Genomic DNA, 15626 nt, shown 5'->3' on the forward strand with positions numbered 1-15626 from the left:
CTCTGCCAGCTTGTGACTGGTATTTCTAGTCACTCCTGGTAGCGTTCGGGGGAACAGGGACTCCCCCAATGCCTGCTGGTCCCCTTTGACTAGCTTGTAACAGGCCACTAGATCCCCCCCCTCAGCCTTCTCTTGTGGAGGCTGAACACGTTCAGGTCCCGGAGCCTCTCCTCGTAGGGCCTGCATTTATAACACATGCACACCTCCTGCCTACTCTGGACCTTGATGAGGAAGGTGGTGACCGCCTTATTCCCACGCTGCTTCTGTGCAGCCTGGGCTGCCGTCCTAGGCAGGTGGGGTGGACCCTTGCATGGACAGCAGTGCCAAGAATGTCTGGAGCCCCAGAGAACACCACTGTTTCAGTGCTGGCAGGCCCCACACAGCCAAGCTCCCACAGCTGCTGGGGAGAAGATGCTCTTGCAAAAGCGTCCAGTGACCAGTGGAGTGAAATGTCCTTCGTGCAGCACCTTACCCCACCTATGTGTAGCCCAATGTCTCTGTGGTAGCCCCAGCGCTCAGGCGTTACCATGGCAGCAGCTGCAGGAACCAGTAACGGCCTTTTTGTTGCTGAGTGCTTTGTGACTGCTCCCCAATGTCCCCTCCCAGTGCTGGCCAGGACCTGTAGTCTGTCACGGGCTCAGGCCAGTGACAGGGCACAGGGACCACACTTATGTTCCCCAGGGTGCTCCGGGCACACGGCCATAATTAATCAGCTACAACAACCAAAAAAAGTCAAAAAGCAATAACATAATTTCTCCTTTATCAGTGCCGATCCAATAGCCAACCAACATATTGGTGGACCCCTAACTATTAGTATATAAAAAGTCCTTTCAAGCATTTGATCAAAGGCACAACGTACACGCAACATGCAAATCGAGCCCTAATGGAACGAAAGGCATATACCTTTCATACCTGGTTAGCATTACAGAGAGCGAAGGATTCTTGTTGTAGTGAAAGTAAAGGGACAACTTCCTTGCTTTTCTCAGACATAGTTTAAGTTCCAAAGACTGAAAAATCTGGAGCTGAAGTCACAACAAAGCCAATACTACTGTAACAACTGAGGTGAATGTAAACTATGAACTGTATACTTAGAAGTGAATGAATAAAGTCAAAGATAAAAGTGCTTTTCTTCCTATCGAGAAACGTAGTTAATAGCAAACCCAGGGCAAAGCATCTGAACAACAGATAAGGCCCTGGAATATGCGATAAAGATTGCTGGATTCTTTTTCCCCTTCCCCTTATTAGCTCCCATATATGACTGTCATGGGAGGAGTTATTTTTAAATGAGCTTTTAAGGGTCATCTGACAAGCAGAAATCTGAACTGGTGGTGTGCAAGGCTCAGAATGTTATCCCACTGAGTATTGTTCAAGAAAAATCACTTAATACACACCAGGATATTGTTGTGCATATATAGAATAAAGGATATTGATGTGTACTGTACATATAAAATAATCTAAAAAAATCAATGCCTGGAACGTAGCCATAGAGGCCTACACCCTGGACGGAAGAGACTGAGTAGGGAAGAAAGGTGGAGATGTAGGTCTCTATGCGAGGGAGCAATACACCTCCTTGGAGGCCGACTTCGGCTCCACAGAAGAGTGGCTCTAAACCCTCTGGGTCAAACTATGGGGGGGGGAGGATGTGGTGAGAGAGACCTAACTGTAGGTTTATACTACAGACCACCAAACCAGGGGGAGGAGCTCAATCTGGAGTTCTCTCAAGAACTGGCAGAGGCCGCCTGCGCATGGGACATGGCCGTCATGGATGACTTCAATTATGCACACATCTTTCGGGAGGAACACTCAGCTAAGTCAAATCGGTTGCACTGCTTCCTGAACTGTATTGAAGAGCTCTACCTGATTCAGGAAATGCATGAGCCAACCAAAGGCAACGCTTGCCTAGACTTGGCCTTGGCCAAAGGACAGGATCTGGCGAGTGCCTTGAATACAGAGGACACCCTGTACAACAGCAGCCATGAAACCACCATGTTCACTGTCCGTCACAAAGCAGGCAAATCAGCTAGCAGGGTTGAAGTTTAAGACTTCAGAAAAGCTAATTTCAACAGGCTCAGGGCAATAGTAAGGGGAGCACTGCAGGACCAGGGACCAAAGGTGAAAGGAGAGCATGAAGAGTGGTCGGTTCCTCAAGGACATGATCCTCGAAGCACAAAAAGAGTCCATTCCTATGCAGAGGAAAGGTAGCAGATGGGCTGGTAAGCCCTATTGGCTTAATAAGGATATCATGGTCCTTTTGAAAAAGAAGAGGCACACAAACAAGGGAAGCCTGGGACAGTCCCCAAGGAGGACTACACAATAACGGCCTGCACTTGCAGGGAGCAGACTAGAAAAGCTAAGGTGGCAAGTGAATTTAAACTAGCAACAGAAATCAAGGACAATAAGAAGTCCTCCTTTAGATATGTAGGGAACAGGAGGAAAACAAATGGAAGCATGGGGACACTGCTTAACAACTGAGGACAGTTGGTTACCAACACGCAGGAGAAAACTGAATTCCTGAATGACTACTTTGCTTCAGTATTTCACTGAACTAAAGGGAAAATCATACTAGATAGGGTTCAGAATGGGCATGGTAGGAATGACTGCCTTCCTACTGTTGACATTGAGCTGGTGCGTGATCATTTAGGAAAGTTAGACAGGACCAGTCAGCAGGACCAGATGAACATCATCCAAGAGTGCTGAAGGAGCTGGCCAAAATCATTGCAGGACCTCTGGTGAAACTCTTCCAAAATTCTTGGTGCTTGGGGGAGGTGCCTGAAGACTGGAAGAGGGCCAATGTGCCCATCTTAAAGAAGGGGAGGAGAAAGGACCCGGGCAACTATAGGCCAATTAGTTTAACTTCTATCCCAGGGAAAATCCTGGAAAAAATTCATCAAAGAGTTTGTGTGTGATACGCTTGCAGAAGATACAATTCTGAACAAGAGCCAGCACGGCTTCGTCTCAGACAGGTCTCGTCTTATCAAGCTCATCTCCTTCTACGATCAGGAAACTTGCCACCTGGATAAGAGAGAGGAGGTCAACCTTGTATACCTAGACCTCCAAAAGGCCTTTGATCTGGTATCCCACGATGTTCTCATGGGAATATTGGAGGATTGCGGGCTTAACTGCTTGTTAGTTAGGTGGGTAGGAAGCTGGCTACGGGGTAGGACCCAGAGAGTTCTAATGAATCTGTGTTGTCCTGGAGAGAAGTGGCCAGTGGTGTCCCTCAGGAGTCCATGCTTGGTCCAGTGCTTTTCAACATCTTTATCAATGATTTGGGTGTGGGGGTGAAGAGCTCACTGGCCAAGTTCACAGACGACACCAAACTTTGGGGGAGTGTGGTTACGCTTGAAAACAGGCTTCAGATATAGGTGGACCTAGACAGGATCGCAAGTTGGGCAGATCAGAACTAGGTGGAGTTCAACATTGAAAAGTGTAAAGTGCTCCATCTGGGGACGAACAATCCCCAACATACTTACAGGCCCGGTGGCACTAAACTGACTAGCACCACGACTGAAAGGGACCTAGGGGTAATAACAGAACATGAGCCGTCAGCGTGATGTTGCAGCCAGAAGGGCAAACAATACTTTGGTAGGCATCAACTGATGCATCTCAAGCAAAACCAAGGAAGTGGTTTACTCAGCATTGGTGAGACTGCAGCTGGAGTACTGCAACCAGTTCTGGGTGCAACGCTTCAACAAGGAGGTGGAAAAGCTTGAGAGAGTCCGAAGAGCCACCCATATGATCAGACTTGCAAGGCAAACCATACAAGGAAAGGCTGAGGGACTTGGGTCTCTTCAGCCCAAAAAAAGAGAGAACACTGAAATAGGACTTGGTAGCAGCTTACTGCTACATCAGGGGAACACATCAAGGGCTCAGTGAACAACTGTTCACAGCACCCTTGGGGAAAACCAGGAGTAATGGCCACAAACACCTGGAAGACTGTTTCAGGCTTAACACTAGGAAAAACTTCTTCACAGTTAGGGTGTCCAGACTGTGGAATAAACTCCCTCCAGAGGTGGTGTAATCACCTAACCTGGAAATCTTCAAGAGGAGACTGGATGATCACCTCACTGGGGTCACCTGATCCCAGGTGTCTTTCCTGCCTAGTGTAGGGGGTTGGACCTGATGACCTTGTGAAGTCCCTTCCAGCTCCTAACAATCTATGAATCACTTCAGTCAAGGACAGGAAAAGCTAGGGAAAGACCTTGAATGATTTACCAGACGTCCATTAGTCAGGGCATACAATCTAATTAATAGATACAAAAAAACCTGAAGGGTTTGTCCGCACCATGTTGGCTGCCGTAAGGCAAGATTTCTGTTAGGATGATATCCCTAGTTCTTGTTGTGGACCCTGGAATTAGCCATGTCTTCTTTAGTTTAACTTACTTTCTTTTAATCTTCTTTCAAGTAACTCTTGGTTTCTTAAATGTCTAGATTTAAATTTAGAGGTGAGCTGACATGAGGTGCTGACCATTCTTTCGAAGTAGGGGGTACACCAATAGAGATTTTCTTGGCCGGTACTGATAGCTGATTATTCATCAGCTAGACCGGCCAATACCGATCCAATAGCTGATTTACAGGAGCACAGCCGGGCAGTGTGGAGAGCAGCTCCCTGCAGGTATGTCTGTGGAAGGGAAGGGGCATGGAGGGGCCAGATCGAGGCCCTCCCACGGTGAAGAAAGGAGTGGGGCCGGGGCTGGAGCAGGGAGTGGGACAGAGCTGCAGGCGGCACAGGGGATCAGTGCTTAAAAATGGCGGCAGCGGCGCTTGAACTAAAGCTTGTTAAATGAGCTTTAATTCAAGTGCCACTGCCACCATCCTTAACTGTGGGGACACTTTTAGGAGCAGAGCTGAGCAGGGTAACAGTGGATGCAGGCTGCTTGCTGTGGGCTAGGGGCTTGCCATCCCACTGCCTTTGCCCCGAGAACTGCACACTGGCCACAGTGTCCCCAACCTGCTTGGGGGTGGGAGGTACAACTTGCCACTGCCACTGTTGCTGGATGGGTAGGGGATGTGCAGCTAGCGCATGGCTCCTGGGGCAAAGGCACAGAGCAGAAATCCCCAAGCCCACAGTGGGCAGCCGACATCTGCCCTCACCCTTCACACAAATGCGGGGGGCACATGCCCCCCATGCCTCCCCCAGGGGTGCACACAGCAGCAGGGAGCCATCCCCCTCCTCTCCCCTCATGGCCCCTGGACAAGCCGCCTGTGGCTCCATCCTGCTCCCCACCCTGGTTCCAGGGTCCCATTCATTGGCCTGGCTGGGCAGCTCCCCCAGCCCCAGCCTCTGCCCCACTCCCTCCATCACCATGGGGGCCTCAATCAATCCCCCCATACCTTCCCCTCCACACACTTACCTGCAGGGGGCTGCTCACCACAATACCTGGCTGTGCTTCTGGCAGCTGTGCTCATACACAGAGTGTCTGGGGACCCTGGCCAGAAGGCATATTTTATTTATCAGTACCTTATCAACTACATCAGCAAAATAAACCAATAGCCAATAATGTTAATTTTCCTTTTATCGGTGCCAATCCAATATGGCACCGATATATCAGTGCATCTATTTGAAAGAAGCAGCAAATAAATAACTGGATATCAAGAGTCAGAGCAGGGAGCAAAATATCCTCTTGCAATACTATCAAAGGCACCACAACCCAGGAAGTGCTGTTGTGTCACAAGGAAAACCTAGAAATCAGGACATGGCAGGCCTACAAAACCAACAACAAAGCCACTGGCTAAGGACCACACCCAATGTGCATATATATTTAGTATTATAAAAAATGCATGGTCCACTAATTACCATGTATACTCAAATGTAAGACAACCCTACATATAAGACAACACCTAATAATTACATTCTGTACCTGGAAAATTATAACAAAGTATTAGAGGGTTGTCTTTAATCCCCCCCTCCAATTTTATAGTTTATTCCTAGCATCTTGAGGACTCAACACAGGAAGCACCATCCTTTTGGCAGGATCACTAGCAGGACTTATCACTCCTCAACAGGCTAATAAAGCTACTGCTGCAAAAAAACCAAAAACAAACAAACAAACAAACAAAAAAAATCACACCAGCAAAAATGAGACACGGGAACCAGCAAGTTTTGCATTCCTTGCACACAAGCTCACAGCATTACAACAATAGCAAGCCTCTCTCTTCTTTTGCCTTAGGCCAAGCAAAAACAAAAAGTTCCTTTTTGTCCAGTGGCACAAGTTCCAACATTACACCATGAAAAGCATGGCACCTAGGGCATGTTAGGGTGTGCAGCTGTGAAAATGTTATACCCACTTATTTCTACTTTGCCCATGTAAAATACTATAAACATGCAATGTAGCAGCTATTTCAACAGGACTGGCTATATGTCAATATACACCCTCAGACTGACAGTGAACTTAAGCATGCTAAACAGAGTATTTGGTGCATGCTCTGTGGGACCAAGTGAGTCAAGAATGTTTTCACTGCAGCGAGGGGTTAATCCAGGGAGGTAAGGCAGTGCAACGGCATCCCCCTCCAACTGTGGCATGCACATGCCTTGAGCTCTAAGCTCACCAGCTGATCAACACAGGCTCTGGCCACAGGCTCTGCTTTCATGCAATCTCAGAGCTCAGCAGGCAAGCACTGCCACCGCTTGTTTCCTCTTTTTCCCAGCTGCTGATTCAGAGCAGACGGGGAAGTGAGGAAGATGTGGGGCAGGCAGACACAAAGGGAAGATGTAAGCTAAATGTAATGCACTGTAATGTAGATGTCTGACAGCAGGGGGAACACTAACAACATGACCTGCAAAACTGTGCTAACTGCATGCAACTACAACTCCCAAACGTCCCTGAACCTGGGAGACAAAAGACAAAGGAAGCAGGAGCAAATCACGGGAAGCAGCAACAGAGCACACACAGTGGCAGAGGGGAAATGCCTGACTGGAGAAATGATGGAGCTAGAACTGTTGGACTGTAGCAGCAGGACAGGGACACGCAGACAGAAACTGAGTGCCCTCAGGACTAGAGACTGGTTCTGGACACCTCTAGAGGTGTGGCAGGGGTATAAGATTCTTTCAGTGTTTGTACCTTTGTACTAGTGCATGTTACTAGTTCCTTGTTTTTGAATGAATACATCACAGTGTTATTGTTTGTTATCTGTTATTCAGTCTCTAAGCATGTGTACTTTAACATTAATGTTTATCTACTTGCATTTGTTTATTACTCCCTAGCCCACTGTCTTGTGACCCTAATCCCCAGCATTTTCTGCATAAAGTTGGGAACCTTTCTTTTCAACTTCCTGTGCCAGTTCCTGGGGTTGTGGGGTTTATTACAAGGGCAAACATTGGCTCACTCCCTCTGCTCCGAAGCCATGGAAAAGCAGGGGTCCAGGAAGAATCTGTGCCGACCAAATGGTGAGTTCAGAACTCACAGCACACATGGAGCACTGGCAGCAACTGTGCTGACATGCTGGAGAGCAAGGTTGCACCCTTCTTGCTGTAATCCAGGATCTGTCCACAACTGCAGCATTTCCCAGCACAGTCTGAAGTGCTTTCTGACTACAGCATTAGAATCTAGAGCTGAATAGAGCAGGTATCTAATCCATGGAGCTCTATGAGGGGTCTCAGTGCCCAGTTCATCAGACCACTACAAATCCTGACAAAGATTTATATAATTGGTGGAGGGGAAGGAGAGACAGACAGGCAGGAGGTAGGCATGCTGCTCCTGGGAAGGGTGTTGGGACTTCGATCACTTAGTCCTTGAGGCCTGATTAGAGGTTCTCCCTTCCACATTTGCCTGTGGCTAGAATGCAACTCAGTAACTTTCTAGCTGCAGAAAGTCTGAAGAAGTGTTGCCTCTTCTATTCTCCCTAAGCCTTCTGACTGATGGAAGTGGGGAAAGCTTATTACATTACATCTTGCCTAGGGTCTCAGGCAGGAAGCAGGGGGAGGGTTGGGGGAAAAAAAATCAGGGTGTGTTTCCAGTACAATTTTACTCCACTACCCTCTATCATAGTTTCCATTTATTGTGTGAATAACATTAGCAATCTAAAAGCAGCAGTAGTATGAAACAATATTTGTGATTCTTGTAGCCCTTTTTGATAACATGCCCAGAAATGGCAGTCAATTGGTGCAAATCATCTTTATTTCCAACACATGTAAGGGAGAGTGAGGAACAGATCCAGGTGGCAGCACATGCAGTGGACCAAAAGGAATACGACTAGCAAGAACGATTAAATGAAACAGAGAAGCAGTTAGTGTGATCAGCTTTTTACATAAAAAGGTCCCTAGATCCCCTACACTAAAGGCAACTAGAAACATATTAATATTTCCCTAACAGTAGTATTTGCATACACAGAAGAATGTGATTGCTGTATATGGTTGCCACAGAGATGTTTATATGATTAGAATGGAAGAACTTGGTCTTTACTGCAAATGCAGACAAATAACTTTGTCAAGGAGCAGAAGACACTATGAGAAACCCAACAGCCCTTGTAAAAAATTTCAGCTCTATTTTTGGGTGCAATAAACCTTTCACATTTTTGGATATTATATATATAAAAATCAAAGAAATTTCAAAAATAGGGGTGGGAAGTTTCATGGAATTTGGCTGGGAGAGTTCAGTTCATATACTGATTAGAACTGGGAACCACTGTTCTACAACCACTTATCTGGTAACTGTTCCAACAGCATGTGGTATGCACCATAAGGTCCTCCTATATGTTAAGGACTGTGCATAGAGTTCAAGATATAACACTTGACCTTAAGCTGATGTCATTATTTTTAAGTTGTTTACCACAAGGGAGATAAATATACAGTACAACTGAAAATAACTTTTTCCCCAACTGTGTTTTTAATTGATGTAAGCAGAAACATTTTTGATCTAAATGCTTGTTTCCCATTGTTTGTATATAGTATGCTCCCCCAAAAAATCAATCAACCAGTAAAGACTGAAGTTTCCAGAGAAATTGTCTGTAAAATGCTCTGGTGGATGCAGTAACAAACTCATTCCTAATGGCCATTTAAAAACATAACAATGGGAGGTGTTACACCTTAAATGGCAATATGCAATTTCTGCAGAGGGTTCCAAATGGTCACAGAGTTATGACAGCTTGTATTTGCAAGCACTTCTGCTAAGTCCTTACACTTAGGATTCCCATGTTGGGAGATAAATGACAGTACTGCTACTGCACAGAACACTTCTCAAGTAGCACAAGAAGAATAGTCTCTAAACTAGGGATGGGCAAAATACGGCCTGCGGGCTGGATTCAGCCCATGAGGCCATTATATCCAGCCTGCAAGGCCCCTAAAAAAATTTAGAAAATTAGTATCTATCTGCCCTTGGTTCCTGTCAGTAGGACCCAGGGGAAGCCTGGCAGGCTCCCACAACAGCAAGACCCGCCCAGCCTCGCCCCCCAGCCAGAAGTCCCAGCAGAGGCTTTTGGCCTGTGACCATGTAGCTGCACCAGAACCGGAAACTCTGGTAATGGGGGAGGGGAAGGGCAGGGGAGGACCACGCGCTGGGCAGCCAAGAGGTGGCGGTGGCAGACACTGACTAGCGTGACAAGCTGGGGGGCTGAAACTGCTGCTGTCGTGCGCAGCCCCAACAGGTGAGCCCGGAGCTGGCATGGGGCCCAGGCTGGCAGCAGGGGTGGGTTACAAACTGGTGCTGAGCACAGGGAAAAGCAGCCCCTCCCCTGTGGGCTACAAGTGGCTGCAGCAGGGAGCGCCAGCTATGGGGCAGGGGAGGGGCTGCTTTTCCCCCATGCTCAGCACCAGCTCATTCCCTGCTGGGGAGCAGGGGGTCGGGGCTGCACACTGCCCCCCACCTGTACTGTGGGGATGGAGGTTGCTGGGAGTGAGCAGGTGCACAGGGCCCACACTGGTGCCCCAGGACCAGCACCTGGCAGGAGTACAGGGTCCTGGCCGGTGGGGGCTCTATGGAGCCAGGCTAGCGTCCCCCTCTCCCTGCTGGTGTAGCCCAGCCCGGCTCCACAGACCCCTGCCAACCTGCACCCCACTCTGGGCCCCGCCAGTGCTGGCCCTGAGACATTGGTCCCAAGACATTGGGACACTGGTCCCAAGATGGTGACCATGGGGTGGGGCACCTGTAAAGGGGTAGGGCTACCCATGTGGTCCTCGACAGCTTGCCAACACTGGGTAAGCAGCCCTCCGCCCAAAATAATTGCACACCCCTGCTCTAAACCCTAATTAGACTAGTATCAATGCTCAAGTTCACCAGAAGTTCAAACAGAACAACACTGGCTGGCAGTTTATTCTGCAGGCAAAATCTTGGAAAATAGGGATAGGTGGACAATCAGAATATATACTTTAAACAGACAAAAATAAGTGAACATGCATAGGACATGGGAGGAAAATCCCAAAACTGAAAAAAGCAAAAGCAAGTTACTTACTTTCTGAATACTTAATTCAAAAATAAAAATACAAATCTAAAACATAACTGATTTGATTTCTAGCCAAAAGAAAGCTAGATCTTTAAGTCATATCTTGAAAGTTAGATTCAAATTAGATCTTGAAGTCTCCTGTCAAATATTTGTGTCCCATGACTAAGAAGATGTGGGAGAAAGAGCAAGAGAAATATGCTTCTATTCAAAAATAAACTTAGAGCACTAAGCTTTTGTTTATGGTTATTTATTACCATTTCTATGATGCTTATCATTGTAGTACCCAAGACAAAAAGAACCATTTTGACAAACAACGGATTTTTAGAACTCTTAACTGATATCTTAATCCACCTTGATTATTCATTATAGTTTTAGATTCTGCCAGGTAATAACGAGGTAGCTTGTTACATACAGTATTGCTCAGGTGGCTGTCAGGGAAGTTTTCTGTCAGCTGCCCATGCTGGAACTGAGGTAAGTGTGCAGATAGTTCCGTCATTGGAGCAGCTCTGCAAAAATCACTTATTGCTATGCAACACAGATATCTCTCGAGACACTGCAAGAAAAAGAAATGCATTAAGGTTCTATTTGCATGTATATCAGAGGTGTTTGTTTTTTTTAAATCATTCACATAAAGCAAAGTTAACCATTTTCCCCATCATCTCTGTGGTGATGTAGAACTACAGAATAATTTTATGAATATCTTGACTGGCATTTACCAGCATAAATATGCTTCAAGATTTATGAAAGTAGACCATCACCCATTACACTAAGTGCAAAGTAAATTAATTCAAGATATAGGGTAAAAGCTGTAACCCACCTTGAGCATTCACACAAAAATGTTATACATCTTTTCACAAAGTTACTGTGTGCTTGAATATTTAATTAAACTGTCAAGAGTTAGAACATTTTAACCTAGGTTTTAGACAGTTTTACCTAGGTCCACTACCATGCACCATACTAGTCAAGTGATAGTACATTGGTAGAGTTTTTCTTCCCCGATTCATTAATTTTCTAGCTACAGACTTTTCAGCTCCTTAAATCAGTGCGGCGAGTATACAGTTTTTAATCATGACATTTGAAAACCCGATTATGACATACAGTGCTTAGTACTCCATAATCATCTGGCAGCTGTCTGGAGTTACAAAAAAATACTTCAAATGAATTATTAAAAACAAAAAAACTTTCAAGAAGCTCTCAGGTATTAAAGCATATTTATTTCCTCAACAAATAACAGTTGGATGAATTTATAAAAACATGACTGAATGACTGTTTAAAATATACACAAGTCCTGATATAAAAAACAGTAAGATGTGAATTTGCACTGAAACTAAACTGAAAACCAGAAGTGGAAACCAAGACTTCAAAAGACAGGAGAATATAGGAACGCCACCCAAAACAGGCATGAGAGATGTATGACATATGACAAACGTGAGGATGCTTTAAACAATACTCAGCGTGGAAGCGTCATAGGCATAGTATTACAAGATATGGAAAAGGCTTTGACCCTTTAAGTCTACCTGGATAAGAGAGAAAGTGGTTCTGAAAGTCATTTACATTTAAGGAACCTCAACAGACAGTGCCAGAGTAAGCAAGCACTCTTAATAACTTCCATCTACTTCAGTGAAAGCACCCAACTCACTTTGATTAAGACAGAAGCAAAAACACCGCTTGATTTAGGTTTGCTAGGACAATGAAAGCTGGTTCAGTTTTCTTTATTTGCAAAAATACAAGCTAGAGATGCACCGATACATTGGTCTGATATTGGATCGGCACCAACATAAAAAAGATTGACTGCATTGGAAATTGGCATTTTTTGCCTGATATGGCTGATAACATAGCCAGTAAATGCCCTATGCATGCACGCAGCCGCAGCACAGCATGTAGGCAGCAAGGAGTGCAGCCCAGTAGTTTGGAGAGCTGTGTCCAGCTGGTAAGTCTGTTGTTGTAGAAGGGGAAGTGGGAGGGAAGGGGCGTAGGGGTGGGCAGATCAAAGCCCTTTCAGTGAGGGAGGGAGTGGAGCTGGGGCAGAGGCTGGGTCAGGTGTTGTCCAGCCAGGGCAGGGCAGGGCAGGGCAGGGCAGGGCAGGGCACGGGTAGAGTCATGACTCACCTGGGGAGCACAGGGAAGAGGACGGCAGCTCCTGCCACTGTGCGCACCCTGGAAGGGCATGGGGGACATGTGCCCCCAGATCTGCATGGGGCGGGGCAGGGCAGGTTGCCACTGTTGGCTGGGGCCAGGGCAGCACCGAGCTCTTCCCGGTGGGGGTGGGGGGGGCAGGGCTGGCCTGCACTCAGGGCAGGCAGTGGTGCTGGGAGGGGGGAGTTGGGGTGGGCTATGGCAAATTTTGGGGTGGCTGCAGCCCCTGCCTGCATGGCTGCTCCCCTTCCCCAGCCCCCCTGGATGAGCCGCGGCTGTCCCACACCTTGCCTCACCCCACCCCGCCCCAGCTGGACAGCACCTGCTCGAACCCCACTCCCTCCCTCACTGCAGGGGCCTTGATCTGCCCCCCCTGCCAGTTCCCCTTCCCTTTCCACCACAACAGACTTAACAGCCAGACACTGCTCATCAAGCTGCTGGGCTGAGTATTGGTATCAGCCGATATGCCTCCTTAAAAACTGGCTATCAGTATCAGTCCAAAAAGATCTCTATCAGTACAACCCTAGGAAAAGCTCATCTAAGCTAGTTTGCAGCACTAAATTAAAAGACTAAACAGGCACATACACTGTTTGTTTCAAAATGCTTCTTACCTAACGGTTCCACTGAAATATTAAATAAAGAGACTTTGTTTTAAGAATAGTACTGGCCAATACCACTACTACAGGTTTCTGAAAGGAAAAAAAGTAGGTGCCCAAATCCAAGTTGGACCTGCTCGGTGATACCAGAGGTCACTGTTTATGCAGTAATCTATCCAAGTCCTAGTTTGAGAGTAGAAAAGTGACATGATTCAACCTCAACACTGGTAAGGAAGGGCAAGACAGAGAATCATGCAGAGGCTACAGTCAGAGTCCAGACAGTAACTGTGACAGAAAGCATCACAGAAAACAGTAGCTGAAAAATTGTAATAGAAGGCTGCTGTCTAATTGCCTCAGAACTAATGTTTTGTAAGAATACAGCATAAGGACAAGAGAAATGTTTTTAAACAATTTAGAAAACAAAAATAAACATAAGCTTTAAAAATAAATATAAGCTTTCCAAAACCCAGATATTACCTCACCAAGGACCTGGAAATAAAACTATGTACAACCAAAAGCAAAACTGACTACTGCATTGTCAAAATTAAAAATTAGTTGTAAATTTAATTTGAAAAATTCTTTATATTTAACCATGTCAAATGGCAGGAATAAAAGGTAAGCAAACATGTTGCCTTGTGACACATGATTAAGTTAGAATCCCTTTATATTAGGAACAAAGAAGGAAGAAAAAATGCTATCTTGTTATTAACCTATTCTTTATATCTCAAAGAATCAACAAAAAAGCAAACAAATGATCCCACTGTTTTTTTATTAACAAGCTCTGGGCCATTTCATACAGACACACCTTAGCAGGACATTTTATTCAGCAACAGTGTGCGTTTCCTGTAAATGCGAAAGCAGTTCTGCAGTAGTGTAAATTTACCTTTTAAACTTTTCCTTGAAGTGAACAGACTGATGATGTAAGTAATAATCAGTCTAATGCTCAAAGAAAGGCAGATATTGTACTATTAAAACAAAAACACAGTTTGAAAAATGTATTACAAACTGCTAGATACAACTAGAGGGTTTACTGAATTTCAGTTTTGCAGAAACTGCAGAATCTGGGATTATCTGTGAGATCAATTTTTTAAAAATTTAATGAAAAATGCTGGCTCTCCAGTGGGAGTCAGTGGTCCTCGCTGCCACTGCAGCCCATCTTGGGGGAGGGAAGGCACTAGAGGGTGGGATGGCCCAAAAGGCAACAGACGAGAGCTGCCCCTTCATCCCAACACAGTCTCTCTGCTAATCAGCACTGAGGGAATGGGCTGCACAAAGGGCAGCCAACAGACAAGATGGCAAACACCCTTTCATCTGTCCTGCCTGGCTGAGGTTTCTCCACCAATGAATGCCGAGGGGCAGGCAGGGTCAGCAGAGCACATCTGGGAAAAAAATGCAGAATTTGCTTTTTATGCCTCAACCAACCCATGAACAGTGTTTCATATCATGGCAATTAAAGCAGGTCCCTAGATATAACATTGCTGCCAACCTAAGAGATGTTAGTTTACAGCCAGTCATAGCAGGTCTGATAATGGCTTTGAGTCACACCATCAAGAATAACTGTCTGGCACATCTGGTGGGCCAGGTCAGTGGCCAGACAGGTGTGGACAATCATCCCTCTTCCTACATCAGTCACAATGAAGGAATTTACAGAACCTAACTGACTACTGTTATTCAGCAGTGTGTGAACAACTGATAGTGTGACCTGCCTATTTCAATGATCCCACTGTTCAGATGTACAAGCAGGTGCTACATTAGTGGAATTTATTTGACTCAACCCTAAAATCTGAAATAGCGCTAAAGAAATCAACAAGTTGCATTTCACCTAGGATTTGATTTCTTCAGTGTTTTCATTTGGTCCCTTATACACCCAGTTCATGAAGTCCTCTTAACTCAACTTTACAGTAATTACTATAGCCCAGTGGTGCTCAACCTTTTGGCTAGCAGGCCAGATGGGCAATGCCGAGGCCATCAGTGGGCCAGATCCAGCTGATGGTCCCAATCCAGCAGAAGGCAGTCATGGCAGGGCCCCATCCAGCCATGCGGAGGGGGACAGGGGGCATCCTGGCTCCAACCTGGTTCTGCAGGGGGCATGGCATAGCCCAGCCTTGCATGGAAATGGGCATGGCCCAACCCCAACCCTGCCCTATGGGGGGTGGAAAAGGGACTTGACCCAGACCCATGGGGCAGGGAGGTGGAGAAGGAGGCTTGAGCCAGCCCCCTGAGGGAAAGGGATGTGACCCAGCCCCATCTAGCTTCAGGGATGGTGGGGAGGGCGGCATGATCTGGCCCCAACCTGTTGCAAGGGGCTCACGGTTTGGGATTTGGCAGCAGAGGAGGGTGGTCATTTTTAATGCCACCACTCCCCTACCACCAAATTCCCTAATCTGTGGAGAGCCCCACTGGCCTTGCAGGTTGCATTTGGCCCATGGGCCAGAGACTGAGCACCCTGCTATAGCCTGCATCTGAACCAAAAAAAAAAAAAAAAAAAAAAAACCCCCCCCAAAAAAAAAAAAAAAA

At 46.3% G+C, this 15626-nt stretch overlaps 1 protein-coding gene across 2 annotated transcripts in view; it reads right to left on the bottom strand.

Moving 5' to 3' along the window:
* Nucleotides 1-15626, bottom strand: part of PSEN1 (presenilin 1) — a 69358-nt gene that overhangs the window by 52204 nt on the left and 1528 nt on the right. The window contains exons 1-2 of one of the 2 annotated variants that reach the window (XM_019519120.1): nucleotides 10790-10877; nucleotides 913-1022 (exon numbers count right to left, since the gene is read on the bottom strand). In XM_019519120.1, coding sequence (XP_019374665.1) covers nucleotides 913-990 — 78 coding nt within the window. In that variant the 5' untranslated portion in view covers nucleotides 991-1022; nucleotides 10790-10877. Of the gene's footprint in view, nucleotides 1-912; nucleotides 1023-10789; nucleotides 10931-15626 lie in introns of those variants that run through there. The other variant, XM_019519119.1, reaches the window with a different exon arrangement.

The sequence above is a fragment of the Gavialis gangeticus genome, unplaced genomic scaffold (assembly GCF_001723915.1).
Source record: "Gavialis gangeticus isolate Ggan-Ray unplaced genomic scaffold, GavGan_comp1, whole genome shotgun sequence".
In the NCBI taxonomy this organism is placed as follows: Eukaryota; Metazoa; Chordata; order Crocodylia; family Gavialidae; genus Gavialis; species Gavialis gangeticus.